The following is a 22,028-nucleotide window of genomic DNA, read 5'->3' as shown; positions in this document are numbered from 1 at the left end:
TAGGAGTTTTATTCCAAACAACATTGATAGGACACCCATATTTATCAAGTACACTGCTATGTAAACAGCTTCAGCTGAAAAATTCTTTGATAACCCTTTTTCATGCATCATAGATTTGGCCATTTCCATCACTGTTTGATTCTTTCTTTCGGATACTCCATTTTGTTGTGAAGTATAACCCACTGTAAGTTGCCTTTCTACACCTTCTTCTTCACAAAAATTGTCAAACTCCTTAGAGCTATATTCTTTGCCATTATCATTTCTCAAAGACTTTATGTGGTGCCCACTTTGCTTTTCCACCATGCTCTTGAATCTCTTGAAAATAGTGAATACTTCGGATCTTTCCCTCATGAAATACACCCATATCATCCTTGTATAGTCATCAATAAAAAGAATAAAGTACTTGTTTTGGGCATGGGAGAGAGTTCTCATAGGCCCACAAACATTCATATGAACTAACTCTAACATTTCTTTGGCTCTCCAAGCAACTCTTTTAGGAAAAAGTTATCGATGATGCTTCCCAAGTGCATATCCCTCACAAAACATCATGTATTTCCTCAATACTTGGAAGTCCTTGGACCATATTCTTTTGGTGAAGCACTTTGAGACTGTGAAAATTCAAATGCCCAAGTCTTCTATGCCACAACCATGACTCATCATTCGTATGAGCTTTCAAAGCAACATTTCTTGCATAGTTGAATGTTAGTGGAAAGCTTCGATTCTTCTCCATTTGAATTTTTTCCACCACTTGCTTTGCATTTCTATCATGAATGGTGCAACTGTTAGCTTTAAAATGGACTGCATATCCATTTTCTACAAGTTGCCCAACACTTAGCAAATTTTTCTCCAAGTCTGGAACGAGCAACACATCATAAATAAAGTTAGTCCCCTTTTTTGTTTCAACTCTTATGGTTCATTTCCCCTTTGTATTTACTAACACTCCATTTCCCATTTTAACTTGAGAGCAAATTAAAGTGTCCATGTCCAAGAAAATAGACTTATCACCTGTCATATGATTGTTACACCCACTATCAAGGTACCAAACATCATTTTTGTGTACTGAGGTTGCTTGACAAGCATAAAATAAGTTTCCTTCTCTATCTTTCTCCTCTGAAAAATTAGCTTATTGATTGCTCTTGACTTTGCAATCCTTTTGGAGGTGGCCAAAATTTTTGCATTTATAACATTGTGGTTTCCCTTGGCACCAACAATCCTTCTCTAGATGATTTCGCCTTTCAGAAATTATGTACTTTCTTGTATTTTCTTCCACACTTGAACTTCTATCGATGTTGCTTCTATATCTTCCCCTTGATGAATTTTTTCCTTTCCCTTTTCGTTGTCTACCACCTTTTCATGATTCCCCTCCTATTTATTCATTACTTGATGATTCTCTATGACTTTTAGAATTCAAATTAACTTTTGATTGGAATGCACTCTCTAGAGGCTTCTCTGATTGTTTTAACAACCTTTGTTCATGAGCTTTCAAAGAACGCATCAATTCTTAGACACTTATTTCAGAGATATCCTTTGTTTCTTCAATTATTCCCACCATTGTGTTATATTTTTCTGGTAAACTAACCAAAATTTTCTCAACAATTCTCTTTTGTTCAACTCTTTCACCATATGATTTCATTTGATTGACAATCTCCGTTAGTTTAGAGAAATAATCAGTTAAAGTTTCAGATTCTTTTATCTTCAAATATTCTAACTCCCTTCTAAGAGTTTGGAGTTTGATTATTCTTACCTTTTTATCTCCTTGAAATTCTTGTTGTAAAATATCCTATGCTTCCTTTGATTTCTTGGCTTCAATGATTCTTGGAAACAACTCATCAAAGAGTGCTTGTTGGATGAAAAAGAGTTCTTTAGCATCATTTTTTTCTAGTTTCCTCTAGCTACTGTTATTGTGCTGAAGTTAATGTAGTTGTTAAATCAGGTTCATCATACCCATTTTGTACCAAGTTCCATAAACCTTGGGACTGAAATAAGGTCTTCATCCTCACATACCAATAATCATAATTTTCTCTAGCAAAAATGGGCATAGATGGTTGCTGGATACCTATACTTTGGTTGCTTGAGTTAGCCATGGAGATTTTCTCCAAAACCCACTTTTCTTCTTCACACACCTTCTATTTTCAGCATTCCTTTTCAAATCCAAGCTTCCACTTCGAACTAGACTCTGATACCACTTTTATGTTGGGTGTTTTAGAAGCAAGTGTGTGTTTAAACTACAAAGAAATCAATCTAAAACACACAAAATCATCTCTGATTTTCTTTGCAGAAAATAGAGAAGAAGATGATGAGCAAAACATGAGAGAAAAAAGGTCACAATTGAATAGCCCCTTAAGTAGATTTTTCTATTGCCTTTCTAGCTTCCCTCACAAGCTTTTGTATATGAAATTATATCAATCCTATTACCAATAAAACATTTGGTCAAATTTCCACCACATAAATCAAAGGGATATTTACCAATAAATCCCATCTCACAAACAAGTACTCCAATTAGTTCTAAGTTTTTTATATTGATCTATTAAGTCCTATTAGTGGAGAGTTTCTTTCTGTGTGGTCTTATTTTTTATTTTGGTAGTGTTTTAGTGGACAACGGTACCCTTTTATTAATGTGACATGTATGATGTGATATTCCAATGTGGCAGGTATTAATGTGACACTCTAACGATGTGACACTCCAAAAAAATTAAAAATTCCTTAGTGTACTTTTCGTAAATGTGGCAACATGGCCGGTATGATGTGAAACTCTAAAACTTTTACTCCAAAAAAAATAAAACTCTTTAGTGTACTTTTTCCTAATGTGACAATGTGGCCGGTATGATGTGATACTTCAAAAAAAAAACTTTTTAATGTACTTTCCCCTAATGTGACAATGTGGCGGGTATGATGTGACACTTCAAAAAAATAAAAACTTCTTAGCATACTTTTCTCAAATGTGACAACGTGGCGAGTATGATATGACACTCTAAAAAAAATTAAAAAACTCATTAGTATACTTTTCTCAAACGTGACATATGACACTCAAACGTGGCGGGTATGATATGACACTTAAAAAAAAGTAAAAATTCTTTAATGTATTTTTCCCAAATGTGACACTCTAATGTGACAGGTCGGGTAATGAGGGGAGAGAGTGGTCTGTGTGCCACGTGCAATGCATCAACCCACAAAGCAAAAAGTATAAAAAGCCTTTAGTGTACTTTTGTGTTGTATGTCACCCAACCACGCGCATAACGTGGCAAGTTTTAAGCATACACGAATAAAAACCTTACATAAAATAGCCTGTGATTCACCCAATGGCACTTGTGTCTTTTCCACAATAGAGAGAACCAAATGGACTACACACAAAAAACTGGGACCAAATGGAACAAAAGATCAACATTTAGGATTTATAGGTTAACTTTCCCTAAATCGACTCTAATTAACAAAACCCAACGCAAAACATAACTAGAATTAACTAAGCATAATTGATTGTTTGGATACAAAGTTAAACAAGCATATTACATCAACAACAACAAACGAGTAATTAAAAATAAAACAATAATAATAATAATAGTAATCAAAAAAGGAAATTTTAATATAGCCACAATTGAAAGGGATGTATCATATGCATACCTAATTATGTTAATTCTTTTTAGTTATGTCATAATTTTTTTCTTTAATTATGACATTATTTTAATTATGACTCATGAATTTTTTAGTTATACTACATGTTGTGTTTAGTTATGACACTTTTATTTTTATTTTTAATTACAACTCAAAAAGTAAAATTAAAGAAAATTAGACTAACATTCTTCTCTAACTTTGAGTAGTAAGAGAGATCCACAAAAAAATTTTCTGTTAGATAAGGTCTCTTACATTCTTTATTTCTATTTTATTCAAAAAAAAATACGAACTTTACCCTTACTCCTCTTTCTTCTCTCTCTACATAGTTGGATCTATGTTCTTGCTCTCTCATCCATCTTTTTGATCTTTCTCTTCCCAAACCCTAAAACCCAAATCCACTACTTCCTTACTCTCCGACACCACCACCTCCGTCTCCTTCTGCTTCGACAGTCCCTTTATCTTCGCTGCCAGCTCCCACTCCGGCATCGTCCTTCCATTTATCTTCTCTTATCTCTTTCTCTACAGATTTGGAACTCTCCACCAACTCACAGTTTTCTCTGTCAAAACCCTAAAACCTAAATCCACCATCTCCTTATTCTTTGACACCGCCACCTCCGCATTCTTCTGTTCTGGCAACCAGTTTATTACCACCGACCTTGTCCATGTCTTCGACGCTAAGTTCAAAACCTCCCTCCACAACCTTCCTAGCCACGTCCACCCCGTTTACCTTATCTACTATCATAAGGATAGGCCATTTATCTATTTGCTAAAGAATAAGAAGTGGATGATCATGGACAACAATAAACTCATGGATCTGGACGAATTTGGAGGACTTGTTGAAATTTCTCTAGACTTATACCAAAGAAATTTCACTAGACTTATACTAGGTAATTCTCTAGACCTATATCCAAAATTTCTTTGGATCTATACTAGAGAGTTTGAAAGGCCTCTTGAAATTTCTCTGAATTTATATCAAGTAAAATTATTTTGAATTTTTCTTCATATGGAAATTTGTCTAAAATTAGCCTAAATTTCACTACACCTATATCTGAAATTTCTCTGTCATGTTGACCTTCTTTGGTTATCACACACTTGCAATCTGAAAATTTCTCTATCATGTTGATTTTCTTTAAAATTTCTCTGCAAATGTATTCAGAGAAATTTACTTACATATTGGTTTTCTCTAACATATTTGATTTTCTCTGAAATTTCTCTGCCAATGTAGTTAAAAAAATTGACTTGCATATTAATTTTCTCTAACACGTTTGATTTTCTCTAAAATTTCTCTACAAATGTAATTAGAGAAATTTGCTTGTATGTTGATTTTCTCTAACACATTTGACTTTCTCTGAAATTTCTTTGCAAATGTAGTTAGAGAAATTTACTTTTATGTTGATTTCTAACTCAGTGAAATTTTGTCATTTTTTTTTTCCTTATGAATTTCATATTCATCATTGATCTTGTTCATCATTGATCTTGTTTGATAGATCTCAATGAGAGCATTTCAAAAATATAATTTTTTTGTTGAAAATAGACATCTAAATCAAAAGTTATTGAATTTTTAAGTTTTTGAAAAATTTCAAATAGTGAAAGACGTTAGACTAAAATACAAAAATATTTTGATCCAATAATTTTGTAAGGAAGAAGCGCATGTTTTTTAGGGACTTGAGATAGTATGAAAGTTTGGAGTGTCCTTTATCTCTTAAAATTATAATATTAGAAACCTTAAAAAAAGTCTCCTAAAATTATATCATTTTCTTTTTTAATTATAAAATGCATATGGTACTGTGTTCCCCAAAAAATAAAAATACATATATATGAATCAATAAAAGTTTATAAAATTATGTAAGGTAATGCTCAACTCTTGTAATGTTTCCAAGCATCTTTTGTTTAAGATTTCAAAAATAAATATACATGAGTCAATAAGATTTTATAAAATTTATTAATATGATTAACAAAATTTTTGAGTAATAATATGAGAAAAAAAAATTTATATAATTTTCATACATAATAATATAATTTAATATAAATCTTTACTTTAAAATAAATTTTAAAAAAAAATTATATTAATTTAATGTATAAATAACATTTTTCAAAAATCCGGATTCATGTGGCATCCTAGCATTGTTCCTCACCAAAAACACGATGGGCCCAACAACAGGCTCAAAGAACAAACAAAACCGCTCCAAAAGCCATAGACCCTTAGGCCCGTTTGTTTGGGATTACAGGAAGGAGGTTGGGTTTGACGGTGAGCAGCGAGGAGGGAATTGAAAATGAAGTGTTTATTTTGACAGATACGAATAGGACTATTAGTAAAGAGGAGCTGTGCAACCAAAACCCCACAGCTGAAGAGGAGAAAAGGCTTTCATGGCGGCAAAGCAATCAGGACTCGACTCCTTTTTTTTGTTCTCTTCTTCTTCTTCTTCATCGGATGATAAAACCCAATTAGGGTTAGGGTTTCTTGATTCTTCTAAAAAGTCCCTCCCTCCCCCACCTCCTTCCATTGAAGTTCTTCCCTCAGAGGTATTTCCATTGCATAATCCTCTTTATATATATATATATACATCTTTATAATATGCATGTATCTAATCTTTTATTTGGAACAGGTTTCATCATCTGTCACATATAAAGTGGACCCCGTGAATTTGAGCGGACGCACTTTGCTGAAGGTAATTCCTTTCAACCCATTGTTTGTTTACCGAGAAATTATGGGAAAATGAACGCAAGGAAAATAGCATTACGAAGTCTTGAGTTTTCTAGTTTTGGGTTTCCAAGGAAATGAGTACTAATCTGACATCTAAATTCAAAAACAAAAAATCCTGAAGTTCAAAGTTTTAAAATTGTTTTGATTCCTAGTGTATTTTCTGAGTGTCCAAACAGAGCAAATACTGGAATAGTGGGTGTCAACTATATATTACAGGAAGTGACTAAGAAAAGCAAATGTTTCATCTTTGGTAGGGAAGGGTGAGTACTCAGGAGGTTTTCCATTTATCCAATTCTGACTTGGTCCCGGGTAAATATGAAGGTATGTAAGAAATTTATTCTCTAGATTTTTACCTCACATTATCCTATTTGATTTACTTTATTATACATATGTACATATGCAGGATTTGTATTGAGGATTTGCATAATGTGCTTAATTATGGTGTAGGGGGACTAAAACTATGGGAAGGTTCACTCGATTTAGTTAAAACTCTGCAATCAGAGATCCAAGATGGTCAATTATTACTCACTGGAAAGCGGGTTCTAGAGGTGAGCTCCTATTACGAAAGTGGCCTCTATTCTCTAATGCTACGATGCGTAAACATGTTTTAGATGAATATGGCTACAATGAAACTTTTCTGCATTGAATGTCATACATATGCATTACATATGTTTTGTCATTGCATGTCTTTTTGGATGTCTACCACATGGCAATGTGGCTGTTTGTTATATTAGTCCTATTTTCTTGAATATAATGTCATTGATGTAAGCAATCTAGTGTTTTGAATTGATTATAAGAGCAAATTTGTTGGTATTGGGATGTTGATGTCAATGGTTCAGGGTCGTAATAATGTCAGTGTGATATCTGGACTGAAGAATGGGTACGACATGCATAAAATACTGTGTTTGTTACTATGGGGGTATAGTTCTATTCTAGTGTCATATAATTGGTTATTTGGATTATAGGCTTGCTGGCTCATTTCGAATATTAAAATTCTATAGAATGATCAAAATAAAATAGAAGTTATAAAAATGCAAAGCTCCCATGTTTTACGTAAAACATAATTTTTAGGGAAAATTTATTCCCCCCCCCCCCCCTCCAAACTATCACACTAGTGTCATTCACCTCCTAAACTATCAATTTGAACAAGTAATCCCTTAAACTATTAACATTAGTTCACTTTACCCCAAACTATTAATGAGGTTAAAAATTTTGACGGAATATCACACCTGTTCGTGTTTGCTTCAACTTTGGGGTTGCTTTGGGAGTTTTGAATATATATATATATATATATTTTGGTGGGGGGGGGGGGGGGGGGTGCTGCAACTTAATGTCCAACCTTAGCATCCCCTTTCTCATGTGTCATGACACAATAGGTCCAAACTTTGACTTCACCGACCAATTATAGTCACTTACATTAGTCTCTTTTAAGTTTTAATATACCATAAAATGGAGATATCATGTATGAGGTTTCAAAATTGGGATTAGGTTAAAATTTTGGACATTTAATGGGGAAATTTATTTGCCAAGTTGGGAAAAGTGTAAAAGCAGCAAGTAATTCTTTGTCCACCTTTATGAAGTGCCCATGTATCACTAGTACTCAGGTGTGATTCTAGAACACTGGAGATAATAAACTGGGAAAGATATCAATAGTTTGAAGTGATATAGATGTCTTTCATTATTTAGTCATCTCTATTGCTATTATGATTGAGTTTATTTTGATGTTTTTAGCTTGGATGTGGTCATGGACTTCCTGGGATCTTCACTGGCCTTGAGGTAATTATTGCATTTTCTAGGCATTTAGTTCTTGGAATTAGATACCTGAAAATATGTGGTGGGTTTAGCATTGTGTTTTGTTGCATCAGGGTGCTGCTGTCATTCATTTCCAGGATTTTAATGCTGAGGTCTTGCGATGTCTGACCATTCCTAATGTAAATGCTAATCTTCTAAAGAAGTCTCAACCCTTGGCTACAGATGTGAGTGGGTGGAATACAGATGCAGAATTCCGTTTCTTTGCTGGTGACTGGAGTGAAGTCTATCAAATTCTTCCTTATGTACATACCAACAAAAAGGACCACAATTGTAGCCCAGGGCTAGGTCAGTCTGTTGGTTATGATGTTATCCTTATGGCAGAGACAGTTTACTCAATATCTGCTTTGCCTCATCTGTATGAACTTATAAAGAAGGTAACTTGTTCTTTAGTTTCTGATTCTTTCCACATCCTTAAGTTCTTGTTACGTGGCTCTAAAATTTTATATTTACAGTGCTTGAATCGTCTGAATGGAGTTGTCTACATGGCAGCGAAGAAGCATTACTTTGGAGTAGGAGGTGGATCAAGGCGATTTCTCTCTGTGGTGGATAAGGATGGTAAGCCTTATTAGATATATATGTATATTTCACTAGGATATGTTTCTTTGTATCAATAAAAGATCGTATTTTTAACACATCTATGCACAAAAACAGACTTCAGATTGGTGTTTAATTTTGTGTTTCCATTCTACATGCTGCAATTTATTTCAAGAATATAGATTTTGTTTTACATGAAGGCACATCAATATGTTTTAAATGTGTCGATACATATGTTTTTTATATGCTCATCCATGAATTCCATTTGCATGCATAATATATTTCAAAGATTAAATTCACATTTTTCTTACCTTTTCCCTTTCATTTTCCAAAAATCTATACAAATTTATGATTCAAGCACAGCCTCAAGGATACGTGCAGCCTATTTGTATGGCATAGGGTGTTGATAAGATGGTTCTCTTTCTCAGGTGTGATGGAAGCTAGCCTGGTTTCTGAAGTTGCAGATGGTTCCTCCAATGTTCGAGAGGTATGGAAACTTCATTTTAAGTAGATTTTGATTTTCCAGATGAAGGGATTGTCTACTCAAATTGTCACCTAGGTCCATAAGAGGGTCCTGTTAACCAATGTTACGTTGTGCACAAAATTGATGTACGGTTCCTGATCAGGAGAAAGTATTCTGGTTTACTTCGATTCTTCCATTACACTTATACCTGATTCACATTTTTCATAACAATAGTCTGTTAGACTACAATTATGAATGGTAACTGGCAATTGACACATAATTTGCAATGTTGTCAGGTATACTCTAACATAAAGCAAACTATAATTACAAAACTCCAAGAGCGGAATGTATTTATGTTTTATCATAAATGCAGGGGTTGCAATTTTATTTTTTTTGCCTTGAAGTTTTGCCATTTGCAACACATATTTTTGTTATTTAATAATTAAAAACATCTTAATTTTACTTGTCTGTTCAAAAAAAAAAAAAAAAATTCTTAATTTTACTGGATTCTCAATTGTTTTCCTGTACATTCAATTTTTTTTTTTTGTTATTGTTTAATTTTAAAATTAATTTTTAATTATTTATTTAAGACCTTGCATAATAGGGGTATTATGCTAGCATGTGTTATGAAGATGCATAAAATATAAAGAGAGAGAAGTGAATAAAAACAAGATTGACTTACCCACCCAAAAACAAAAAAACAAGATTTTTTTTTAATCTCCCAATTATTGTTAATTTTAATCCAAAATTTTCAATAAATGCCCCCCTTTTCGTCATCCTTCTTGCGAACTGGAAAGCACTTGTAGTGAGACTCGTTTTGTGTATTACAAGTCCACAACTGATATGCAACACAGTACAGGTCATTGGGAATAATTTTAGGAATGATATTTGAGGATTCTTAAGCATTTGTCATATGCAAATAAGTACCAAACACGGAACATAGCTACAAATTAAAACACATTAACTTGATTTGATGCATAAGCTTTCTATTTCCCTCCCGTTTGTTATATGGTATAACACATCATGTAAACAAAGTGGCCGGAGATCTACTGTATAACACATCATGTAAACTAAGTGGGTGGAGATCTACTTCCTTGCCTGCACCTGTAGTACTCGGAGCACCCTCTACTCTCAGGGTTAGACTCTTTAGGGAGACATGACTTGCTGTAAGCTTCACCACTTTTCCCACTATTGCATGCTGGTTGATCTTGCTTTAAAGCCCCGTATGTTATGTGATTCGTTGTCTCCAAAAACCTTCGACTTACCTCTGACTCCATCAGCATCTCCATGTCTGCATGGCATTCTGCTATCGAGCCATTGCAGTGTACATGTGCATCACTAGTAGCTACACCAGCACAGCCACCGAGACAAAGTAGGGAAAGCAGGACTAGATCAAGAAAGCAGAGATGGAGGAGGGGTGTCAATGTCATGGTGGGGGAGCTTGTTTCCAACTGCTTCTGTGGCTTCCTTTCTTCTCACTATGAAGTCATCACTTCATAATGCAGAAACAGCCCAACTTATTCTAAGGTGGTGGCTAGTGGAAGCCACACTAGCAGTAGAGGAGTGCGGTGGGGGGTGGCGGGACCCACTTCACCAAACTTGAAATGGATGATGTTACATTTTAGTAAATAGTCCTTTTCCAAAATTAAAAAAATAATAAAAAAAATTGAGGGTTATATATGTTTTATTCCTCAACTACTAATTATTTTGCCTCTGTTAATTTTAAAATCGTACATTTGGACCCTTCAATTCACGTTCAACCTCTAGGAGGATATTTGTACAAGTTAGTTGATGGTTAGTATTTATAAAATAAAGAAAATTACATCTAGACAATAATAGTCCAAGAAGCCTAACAACCAACTTAATAAATAATAAACCTCATAATAGAAATAAATAAACTACACAACAAAGCTCAACAAACTAGCTTAATAAAAAACTTCATAATAAGGAGAAATTATCAATTTTTGCCTTTGAATAGATTCCTTATCTCCCAATAGAGTGCACATAGCTAACCAACTGAACTGTTGTTGTTGGTTTAGTTTGATCTGTACTCGAGCGCTATGGTGACTACTGACCTTTAGAATCGTTGAAAATCCAGTGGACTTGTGTGGATTTAATTATTACGCATTTCTCTTGAAATGATTCTCCATTGCCAAAGTCAAGTCTTAGGCTTTAATATTCCTCACTCTCATTGTGAAGAGGCTTTTTTTTTTTGTTTTTTTGTTAATCTACAGGGTAAGAGGTTGATATGAAAGAATCATGGATTATGAGACTTGGTCCAACACCATTTCCAAAGTGGTAATGGACATGTTTTTTCAAACCCCCCCCCCCCCAAAAAAAATAAATAAATAAATAAATAAATAATGGTCTCTTCCAAAAGGAGATTAGCTTTTGGTAGAAATTAATATTTATTTTAATTATAAATAAAATTTATCGATTAGGAGTTATATGTTCCATCCTAAAGTTAGTTGAGTTAAGTTTCACAAATTTATTTATTTATTTATTTTTTTGTTAACTCTTCTAAGTCTCACACATCAGTGCTTAGCCAAAATATCCTTATTTTATTAAAATTTGCATAAACCACCTGGAGGCAATTGAAGTTTTTGATTCAAAATTTTAAAATATCTTTACTTCCATCCTATAGATCCACTCTTCATAAAATTTATATTTTTAGAATTTATTTGAGTAGACCTATCAAACAAGATCTTTATTCCATACAACATTTTGAAGATGGAAAATGAGAAATTTGAGAGTTGTTAATTGAGAAATTTCACTGTTTTCTCAAAAAAAAAAAAAAAAAAAAGAAGCCTTACTTGACAACTTAGCAACTCCATTAATGTGAGTTGTTTGACACATGCATCTCTAAAGTTCAAAATGGAATGACCACTAAAATTTTAAAATTGAAACTTAATCTATTAGAAAACGAAGTCAATAGGATCACTTGTGTTAACCTCATTCATAAGACTTGCCACCAAAAACCCCAAAGTAAGATTTCTGGATCTGTTGCTTACACCAAGTACTAAGTTTTATACGAATGATCCATTCATAAATGTGACTAGGTCTTACTACAAAGCGGACCATGTGTATCATATGCAAGTTATAGGAGACATTGGTGTTGGTTATGAACTATTTTAGCATTTGGTTATAGGCCATTGTAGTGGCGGAATTAGCAAATTGTCAAATCAAATTTAGTGCCGATGCATTGTGGTATTTGGTAATGTTTCAAAGTATTGTTAGTTACAACACTATTATAGTAGTTTGTTTATGATCGAAGTGATCCCCTCTCATGCTCTAAAGTGTGTTGGTTACAACTTAATGTGACCAACATTAAATTTGCTTTATATATCTAATGTTTGAAAGTAGAGGTACATATAATATGTAACTATTCATAGTGTGTGTATAGTAGAATTTTTCAATGTAACCAGGGCTGAAGGGTTAGGGGACATGTGTCCCCCTCACTTTTTGAATTTTGTTTTTGTTTTTGTTTTTTTTTTTTTTTTGAGGGGGGGGGGGTTTAATTATACAAGAAGATGTGCCCAACAGTCCAGGTGCTCCCTCATTTGTTTTGATTTATAAATGATGTGTTTTGATTTGCTAAAGTTAGAGATTTTGATTTGCAGTCATTTGTGCTGATTTGTACAAAAATTAGAGTTTTTGATGTGCTAAAATTAAGGAAAATATTATACATAGAGGACAAGAATTACCATAAAAAATGGATGTAAAAGGATAAAATGACCCCCAAAATGGATATGTAGAGAGGTTATTTGTGATTAATCTTACAAGCCACTGCCTGGAAATTTAGAGCATCGAGGCGTCTCCAATTCAATATATTGAAAGCATCATTATTCATTAAGATTGAACCATTTTTTGCTCAATTAAATGCTCAGTTTCATAGTGCTCAAACACTTTAAAAACACACAAAGATTTAGAGACTGAAGAACCCGTGTTGATTGTCTATTTCCCATCCATCAGTAAACCACATGAGAGAAACCAAGTGGTTATTTCCTACACCTGTAGTACTGGGAACAGCCTCTGCTCTCAAGGTTTGATGGTGGAGGAAGGCAGCTCCTACTGTAAGGAGCTCCTCTTTCACCATCACCACCACAGACAGGTAGATTGGGCTTCAGAGCCCCTAGAGTGATGTATTTAGTTGCTTCAAGAAACCTCCGACTCATCTCCAACTTCATCGGCACCTTTTTGTCACCAATTTCATCACAGAATCCCATTGAACCATTGCAATGCCAATGTTGATCAATACCATTTTCTTCAGCAGCAAAAACACTTTGAAGTAGTAGTACTGCTAGTAGTGTTGTCAGGTGGAGACATGAAGAGCAACTTTTCTTCCACTTGGTCTCCATTTTTCACTCAACTTTCTCTTGAGTAGCTTTAATAATTGTATGTGATTGAGTGTTTATCATGATTCATGAGGGACAAAGATTTGCTGCTTCTTTTTTACTTTCTGTTTCTCTTATCATTCTCACCTGTGGGCACATGGAACTTCTGGAATATCTTGGTGCAGTTGAGCAACTTGTAGAAGGTGAGCCCACTTAGAGTCTAAAAATTTTGGGTAAAAGCACCTATGTATCAAGTTTTGATTGGATAGAAATTTGCGTAAATGAAATGCCTCTCCCTTGATTAAAATCAATTTTTTTGAGTAAAATTAAATTTGGTATTGGTTTGAGTAAATGAGAGACGGATTTTAGTGACTTTTTATTCAAATTTAAGTTTTAAGTCAAGATTTTGGTAAGAATGGGAGAAATCCTTATCAGGAGGCAAACGAAAATATAACAGCAGTACTATATAAAATAATAAATTTTACACAATTTTCTTATTTATTGGTGTGACTTGTCACATTATTGAAGTGGGTCGAATTTCAGATTTCAATACTATCTTGGGTAAATTACAAATACATCCTATGTAGTTTACTTAAAATATAGATTGTATTATGTAGTTTGAAAAATTTCAAATACTCCTCTGTAACTATTTTTTTGTTTAACAGAATTAACTAAAAAGAAATTTCTAACTACTTTTTTATACAATAATAAAATTACTTGAATTATTAATTAAAATATATTTTTGAAATAATTAAAAACTGTTAATTGGCTTGACAATTTATTGATAAAAGGGACTACTTGTTATAGAAATTAAAAACTTCCATTTTGGGAACAATAGTTAAAAGCCAAAAGTCAACTTTAAACCCATTTTAGGTCACATCACCTCTTACATAAACAGTGAAAAAAGTCAAAAAAATTAAAAAGTCAGCTTGTAACCATCTTTTCAAAACACTCCGATATAATTTTTAAAATCATAAAGGATAATTCATATTTGAAGCAAATTTTTAAAGGATATATTTATAATTTATCTTACTTTCTTTATTGCTAGACACATTTGTTGGTGAAAAATATTTGTTAAATTTATTAATTTATATAGCATTTTTTATAGTATAAAAGTTAGCTCACTTGTAGTTACATATGCTTTGAGTTGAACCGAGTGGCATGGAAAATTGATGTCACTCCTGGTACGGAATGTTTGTTACTGTTTTTATCCATGTGCTGTGTTTGGTTGAGAAAATTAGGAATGAATTTAGAAAAGGAAAGTGAAAAGATGTGTGAAACTATATGAAATGTAGGTATATTTTTTTCATATTTCAGCTATCTTTTTTATTTCTCTTTTCAAATCTCTCCTCAAATCTCTCAACCAAAGATAGCATAAAGTAACAAACTGTTTTGGGAATTAAAAAATGGGATTAGCCTTATAAGTCTTTAATAATTGACAATTAATTTTCTCACTATGCCTCCGTTTGGCAAGAGCTAAACGGGGCTTTTTTGGCTATTTTAGCCACAAAAAACAAAATAGGCTATTTTAGCCACAAAAAACAAAACATCACATCCAACCCATAATCATTACATTCTTCTCTCACAAAAAAGCCAAAAAGCCAAAAAGCCCTTCCCAAACCAAACTTTTTAGCCCAGGCTAAAATAGCCAAAAAAGCCAAAAAACCAAAAAGCCAACCCACTTCCCAAACGGAGGTTATATATGACTTGTGAGATAAATAAAATATATTTATCACAACATTACGAATAAGTTTTTGGGGGCATCCATCTCCCTGTAAGCTCCTTTTTTTAGTTTTTACGGCAAGATTTGGGAAAAAAAAAATATTAAGAATAATGTGCTAATTTGTATGAATTTTTTGTTTTTTTTGGCTTTTTTATGCTGTCTTTAAAAGTCATCAGTGTGCCACTGCTGACCCATTGATAAAGACAAAGGAGAAGTAAGGTGGTGGTCGTGGGGCACGGCCACATAATACCCAAGTGTGTCGTGATTGATGAAGCGGATCAGATCTATGATTTTGTATTACGTGATTAGAAAATAACAAGGACCAGGTAGTTTGTGATTGGTCAGGATATGGTCATGTAATGTCCCTAGACCACGAAATACTTTTTCGGATAGAGACACTTTCAGCCTTACTGCGTTGAAGCACGCCCATTCATTCCAATTTCTTCCAAATCCATTTCTCATTCTCTCAAACTATAATCGCTCTCTTACTCCATCTTCTTCCATCTTCCTGTTAAATTCAGCTTCTTCTTCTTTTTTTTCCCCTTACATTTGGTGATCGGAATCCCCTGTTTTTAGCATAATCTTTGGACAGACACAATCAAACTGATATTTTGAAAAGAGCAAAAACATGTTGGGTCGGAATGCAATGGGAAAAGGTGAGATCCAATACGAATCACTGTCTCGGTTCTTTTCACTTGCTGAGATACAATCCGCCACAAACAACTTTGATGATCAAATGGTTATAGGGATTGGCGGATTTGGAAAAGTTTATAAAGGGTTCATCGACAATGGTTCTACAACTGTCGCTATAAAGCGATTGAATCCAGAGTCCAACCAAGGTGCGGTGAGTTTTGGACTGAGGTCGAGATGCTTTCCCAGCTCCGGTACACTCATCTTGTCACTCTTATTGGGTACTGCAGTGACTGCGATGAGATGATCCTTGTTTACGAATATATAGCCCATGGAACCCTTGCTGATCATCTCTACAAAATAAATACAAGAGGAGATGGAAGTGGTCTCATTTGGGATCGAAGGCTCCATATTTGCATTGGTGCTGCACGCAGATTAGAGTACCTTCATACGGGTACTCAACAAAGTTTCATACTCCGAGATGTGAAGACCACTAACATTCTGCTTGACGAGAAATGGGTATCAAACATTTTGGATTTTGGGTTGTCCAAAGGCACAACAAGCTTTTCAAAAACCCACATTACTACAGCTGTAAAAGGCACGTTTGGGTATTTAGATCCGGATTATTTCAGGACTCAGAGGCTAACCAAGAAATCTGATGTGTATGCGTTTGTGGTAGTGTTGTTAGAAGTATTGTGTGGGAGGCCTTCCATGGATACAAGACTCGAGGTGGATCAAATCAGTATGATTTTTTGGGCTCAGCATTGCATTGAAACAGGTAGGCTTCCTCAAATCATTGATACCTCTCTGAGAGGGCAAACATTGCCAAATGCTCTCAAGTGCTTTGTAGAAGTTGCCTACAAATGTTTACATGATCGTCCACAAGAACGGCCTACAATGGCTGAAGTGGTGGCAGGCCTCGAGTTTGCATTGGCATCACAGCACGGGGCACTAATAAATGATGATCGTGGTCCTCATCCCCGAACCAAAAAGAAATGTTGATAAAGCGGTTTGTGACGTCCATTACTTCTGCAGTGGATCTCTTCCTGGCTTCTTTGCATTGGTTTGAGATGTCCATTACTTCTGCAGTGGATTCCAATCCTCCTTACAACAACTACTTCATGTCCAATGCTGGTTCCTGGCTTCTTTGCATTGGTTTGAGGCGTCCATTACTTCAGTGGATCTCTTCCTGGCTTCTTTTCATTCCAATGTCCAATGGCGGTATGTTAACAACCAGAGTAGACCCGAACCGTGCACGACATCATACAAGTACATCTACTAATGGAAATAACAGTGGAAACCAGTCCTATACGAGCAATTGATACTGATATATATTATAATAGCACTCGAAAACAATATGCTAGATGGTACCATTTTATGTAACAAATAGTAGGTGTGAATCATTACACTAAGTTTGTCTTTGAATGTTGGATTTCACTAGAAATTTGCATATTAAAAAGAAAATGGAAGAGAAATTCGTTGCTGTGCAATTTCTTCATATTGGATGTGTACCAAAGCTGCCCTTTTTTTTTTTTTGTTTCCATTCATGGTGAAGATTGTTTATTCCTTAATACAAAACCATTTATGTTTATTAATCCCCTAATTTCCGAATTACTCTGTAGCCAATAACAACCATCCGCAAGAAGCAACTAGGAGGAAGAAGCAGTGCAATCACAGATTCACAAATAAATTTTGCAAATGCCAAATTCATGTGCAGCCAGGAAGCATCTCTAATCTGATTGTTATTTCAAATTGAATAGTAATTAACAACCTGAAAATTCAGTGGATCATATCTTAACACCTTTAAGCCATTAGGCTCTCTTTCATTTGTGAATCTACGACTTCTACTAATAGATTTGCACACGCGACCAATCACCACCTATTCCATTTTTTTTTTTTAAATTTATAAATTGGTATCTGAATAAACTCCGACTAATTCTGACATCTACACAAAGCGCCCCTTCGGACAGTTTGTAAATTTCAGACTATTGGCTTCAAAAGAATTGACAACATCCAAAAATAATATTTGTAGTAACCATTAATTGTTTGGGTAACCATCCAAAAATCATCAGTCTTTGTATGTTATACTAAATCTGTCTTTGAATTTTGAATTGGACAAAAAAATTGAATAGGAAAAAGAATATGAAAGAAAAATATAAATTATTAAGGGAGCCGTTAATAGTCCCCGCTTAATTATTTGGACTCTCCATTCCTTATATTTATTTTTATTATAATTTTACCCTAATTTAATTTTTTTTAATTTTATTCCCATCCCATCCCCAACCTCACCAATCTTAACTCTTAACCCTAACGCAAACCCAACCCACCACCACCATCTTCTGCCACATCTCCCACTAGTTCAAATCACCTTCCTCTCCCCCGTGCACTCCTTTTTGGCAACTCTCCCCTACCCTTGCCGACCCTCCCAGCCCATCCTTGTACCTCCTCCAGCCTCTCTCTCACCCCTCCGCTTCCCTCACAAGCCACAACACCATGAACCCACCCCCTCTCTCCTAAAAATGACAGTTTTTCACTAAAATAATGTATATTTATTTTGTTAATTTCAGTATATACACACCATTTACTTTAATTTTAGTTTCTTTAACTTTACCAAAAGATAAATTACAATAATTACATAAAAGTTTTAAGACAGGTTGTAGTTTTCTCAAAACTCAAAAGAACTGAGTGCAATTTACCACCAAAAAAAATTTTATTGAGACAGATTTTTCCTAGAAAAGAGAAATCCCCAAAATTAAAAGGAATATAATAAAAATAAAAACACACCAGTAATAATAATTCACCAATTATATATTGAATAATGTTTGAAAGTTCTAATCCAGCTTTAATAATGTGAGAAATATCCATGTGAATGTGGGGTCCACACTCCTCCCTCTACAACAATAATAGAGATCTCTAATTTTAAAGCTCTAGTGATATGGTAAGAAAAAAAAAAAAACAGTAATGATACATAACTCTAATACTAGAACTCTAATGAGGTGGAAGAGAGTGAGAGTAGAGAGATAGATAGAGAGAGGGAATAAAGATTGAAAGCTCTAATTTTAGAACTCTAACGCTGTGTTTGGTTGGAGGATTTGGGAAGGGAAATGGAAATGAAAGGAAAAGGAGAAAGAATTAATAGAATTCCAAATCCCAACTATGTTTGGTTGTGTTGGTTATAAAATAGAATTGATGTCCTAAAAGGTATCATAGTTCTTTATTTATTTCTCACCCCCTTTCTTTTCCCATATATTTTTTATTATAACCAAACATAAATAGGATTACATTTCTCATTCCTTTTCCAAATCCCACCTCAAAAACTCCAACCAAACACAGCATAAAGAGAACTCTAATGATATGACAAGGAGTAGGGTCCACATGTGATGTGATGTGTGTGCTTATATTTTTGTTTTTGTTTTTGTTTTTTTTTTTTTTTGGTATAACTAATTTTGGAGCACAAATAACTCTAATGAACTGAAAAATAAAAAAATATATACAAGGTCAAAATATCTCATCATGTGAGACCATACTAACTAGAATATTTTCCACATTGCAATAATAGAAATTCAAAAATCCAATTCCTCTGGCTTGTAACGAAATGATCACCGTCGAATATGCTGGCACATACACAAGCAAACAAACACGTTAAAATATCATTAAAAGTCATCAGCACGCCAAAGTTAAATATTATTAAAACAGTTGTGATTTGGGAGCAAGGATCGTGTTTTTTCTCTAAAATTTTCTAAAGTGCTACGGTGTATGGTTGAGATTTATTGACAAGTCACATCAATTTTTCTGATGTGACTTGCCAGTAAATCTCAACCATACAATATAGCACTCTAGGAAACTTTAGAAAAATTTCACTCTAGAGGATCCTTGGTGGTGATTTGGAGCTCTCTAGCAGCAGCTGTAGTGAGCTGGCATATAGTTTAAAAATATATATATATACATATACATCACATCAGTAATAGGTGTGATCCACTTTCAACTGGTTTAGAATTCAAGAATTAGAGTTTTAAAACATTTTTGTTACTGAAAAGTTATCAACACGTCATTGCTGATCCATTGATGAAGACAAACAAGGACACTTTCAACCTCCCCGCGTTGAACCTTCCACACACCCATTCATTCCAAATAATTGATATTTTTCTTCGAAACATGAACAAGAACCAAATCAATTTCTCATTCTCTCAAACTATAATCCCCTATTTTCTTCCTGTTGAATTTGCATCATCTCCAAAAAACCTCAATTGGGTTGTGTTTTTTCCTTACATTTGGTGATCAGAGTCATATTCTTTGGACAAGAGCAAAAACATGTTGGGTCCAAATACAATGGGAAAGTTGAGATTCAATACGAATCATTGTCTCGGTTCTTTTCACTTGCTGAGATACAATCTGCCACAAACAACATCGATGATGAAATGGTTATTGGGATTTGCAGATCTGGAAAAGTTTATAAAGGGTACATCGACAATGTTTCACAATTGTCGCTATAAAGCGGTTGAATCCAGAGTCCAACCAAGGTGCTGATGAGTTTTGGACTAAGGTTGAGATGCTTTCCCAGCTCCGGTACACTCATCTTGTCGCTCTTATCGAGTAGTGCAACGACTGCGATGAGATGATCCTTGTTTACGAATATATAGCCCATGGAACCCTTGCTGATCATCTCTACAAACTTAATAAAAAGAGGAGATGGAATTGGTCTTACTTGGCATCAAAGGCTTAATATTTGCATTGGCGTTGCACGTGGATTGGACTACCTTCATACGGGTACTCAACAAAGTTTCATACACCGTGATGTGAAGACCACAAACATTCTGCTTGACGAGAAATGGGTAGCAAAGATTTCGGATTTTGGTTTGTCCAAAGGCACAACAAGCTTTTCAAAAACCCACATTACCACAGTTGTAAAAGGCACGTTTGGGTTTTTAGATCCAGATCATTTCAGGACTCAGAGGCTAACCAAGAAATCTAATGTGTATGCGTTTGGGGTAGTGATGTTAGAAGTGTTGTGCGGGAGGCTTGTCATGGATGCAAGACTTGAGGAGGATCAAATCAGTCTGGTCTTTTGGGCTCGGCATTGCATTAAAACGGGTAGGCTTTCTCAAATCATTGATACCTCTCTGCGAGGGCAAATATCGCTAAATGCTCTCAAGTGCTTTGTAGAAATTGCCTACAAATGTTTACATGATCGTCCACAAGAATGGCCTACAATGGCTGAAGTGGTGGTAGGCCTCGAGTTTGCATTGGCTTCAAAACACGGGGCAAAAATAGATGATGATTGTCATCCTCATCTCGCAGCCAAAGCAACCAAAAAGAAACGTACATCGTTGATGAAGTGGCTTGAAACTGTTGGCTATATATTTTGTATAAGCCAATTGCCCGTGGCTCGCAGAAGATAATTTGGGAAGTTAATGCAAGTCTCCAATTAGCAACAGACACGTGACAGTTCATATTGGCAATAATGGATCTGCGCAACATTGGAATAGTTAAAACGCGCAAGATGACGTGACCTAGCGATTACTCACAATTCAAATTCAAATTCAAGAGGGAGGCCTAACTGCAAAGATGGCGTAGTGGGAGCTAACTGTGCAAGACCATGAACAATGATCGTGGAAGGGCATTTCGACGGTTAGAAGCCCACTTCGAAGATTATCTTCAGAAAGTATAAAAAAAAAGAGAAGGCCACCTGTAAGAACTTGAAATTTTTGGACAACTAACTAGTTTGTTAATAACAATAAGTCAATTAATAGTGATTATTAAATTATAATGTTAATAGCACCATAATTAATACCAATATTAAATTCCTTTAAATAAAATTATTTATTTTGTTGTGATTAAATTTTTCTATCTAAATATAGTTATGGAAACTAAATAAGTTAAATAAATAGTAACTAAATTAATCAGAGGATAGTAGAGAACAAAATATCTAGTGACTAGGTTGTATATATTCATTGGTTTTTATCCTTACACACACACAACAAAAAATAAATAAAAAAATAAAAAATGAAATCATAATTGTTTTTTTTTTTTGGGCAGAGGAATTTGGCCCCTTTCTTTCCAAGGAAGGTGGCTACTGGGCAAGCATGCCAATGCATGCCAAGGCATGCTTACAGCCACACCCTAACCTAAACATTGTAGGCAATATTTCCAAGTCAAGAAGAAAAGAAAAATAAAAATAAATAAATTAAATTAAAAAAAGGGGCCTCCACACTCCTACAA

The 22,028-nt window shown here is 34.4% G+C and overlaps 2 protein-coding genes and 2 pseudogenes across 4 annotated transcripts; 3 read left to right on the top strand and 1 right to left on the bottom strand.

Annotated features, from left to right (window-relative positions):
* The first annotated feature begins 5,756 nt into the window (after positions 1-5,756).
* Positions 5,757-9,402, top strand: LOC114282927 (Putative methyltransferase family protein). Of its 2 annotated transcripts, none has more exons than XM_028225720.2 (8): positions 5,757-6,132; positions 6,216-6,278; positions 6,568-6,634; positions 6,761-6,861; positions 8,045-8,089; positions 8,179-8,499; positions 8,615-8,680; positions 9,088-9,402. In XM_028225720.2, exons 1-7 carry the CDS (start codon positions 5,977-5,979, stop codon positions 8,636-8,638), a joined length of 777 nt encoding a protein of 258 aa, XP_028081521.2. In that variant the 5' UTR covers positions 5,757-5,976; the 3' UTR covers positions 8,639-8,680; positions 9,088-9,402. The 2 variants fall into 2 exon arrangements, with proteins under 2 accessions (XP_028081521.2, XP_028081520.2); XM_028225719.2 differs by having other exon boundaries at positions 8,578-8,680.
* Positions 9,403-13,120: 3,718 nt separating this feature from the next.
* On the bottom strand, positions 13,121-13,480 carry LOC114282895 (protein RALF-like 32). The gene has a single exon (XM_028225665.2). The coding sequence runs from the start codon at positions 13,478-13,480 to the stop codon at positions 13,121-13,123; it is 360 nt and encodes a 119-aa protein (XP_028081466.2).
* Positions 13,481-15,137: 1,657 nt separating this feature from the next.
* On the top strand, positions 15,138-17,285 carry LOC114282928 (receptor-like protein kinase FERONIA pseudogene; annotated as a pseudogene). The gene has a single exon (XR_014331307.1). The product of XR_014331307.1 is annotated as a receptor-like protein kinase FERONIA pseudogene (transcript).
* LOC114282960 (receptor-like protein kinase FERONIA pseudogene) lies at positions 16,880-21,648 on the top strand (annotated as a pseudogene).
* The last annotated feature ends 380 nt before the right edge of the window (positions 21,649-22,028 follow it).

Source organism: Camellia sinensis, chromosome 6 (assembly GCF_055761805.1).
Source record: "Camellia sinensis isolate YWXY chromosome 6, ASM5576180v1, whole genome shotgun sequence".
In the NCBI taxonomy this organism is placed as follows: domain Eukaryota; kingdom Viridiplantae; phylum Streptophyta; class Magnoliopsida; order Ericales; family Theaceae; genus Camellia; species Camellia sinensis.
The sequence above is the reverse complement of the archived record's forward strand: the minus strand, read 5'-3'. Positions and strand labels throughout refer to the sequence as shown.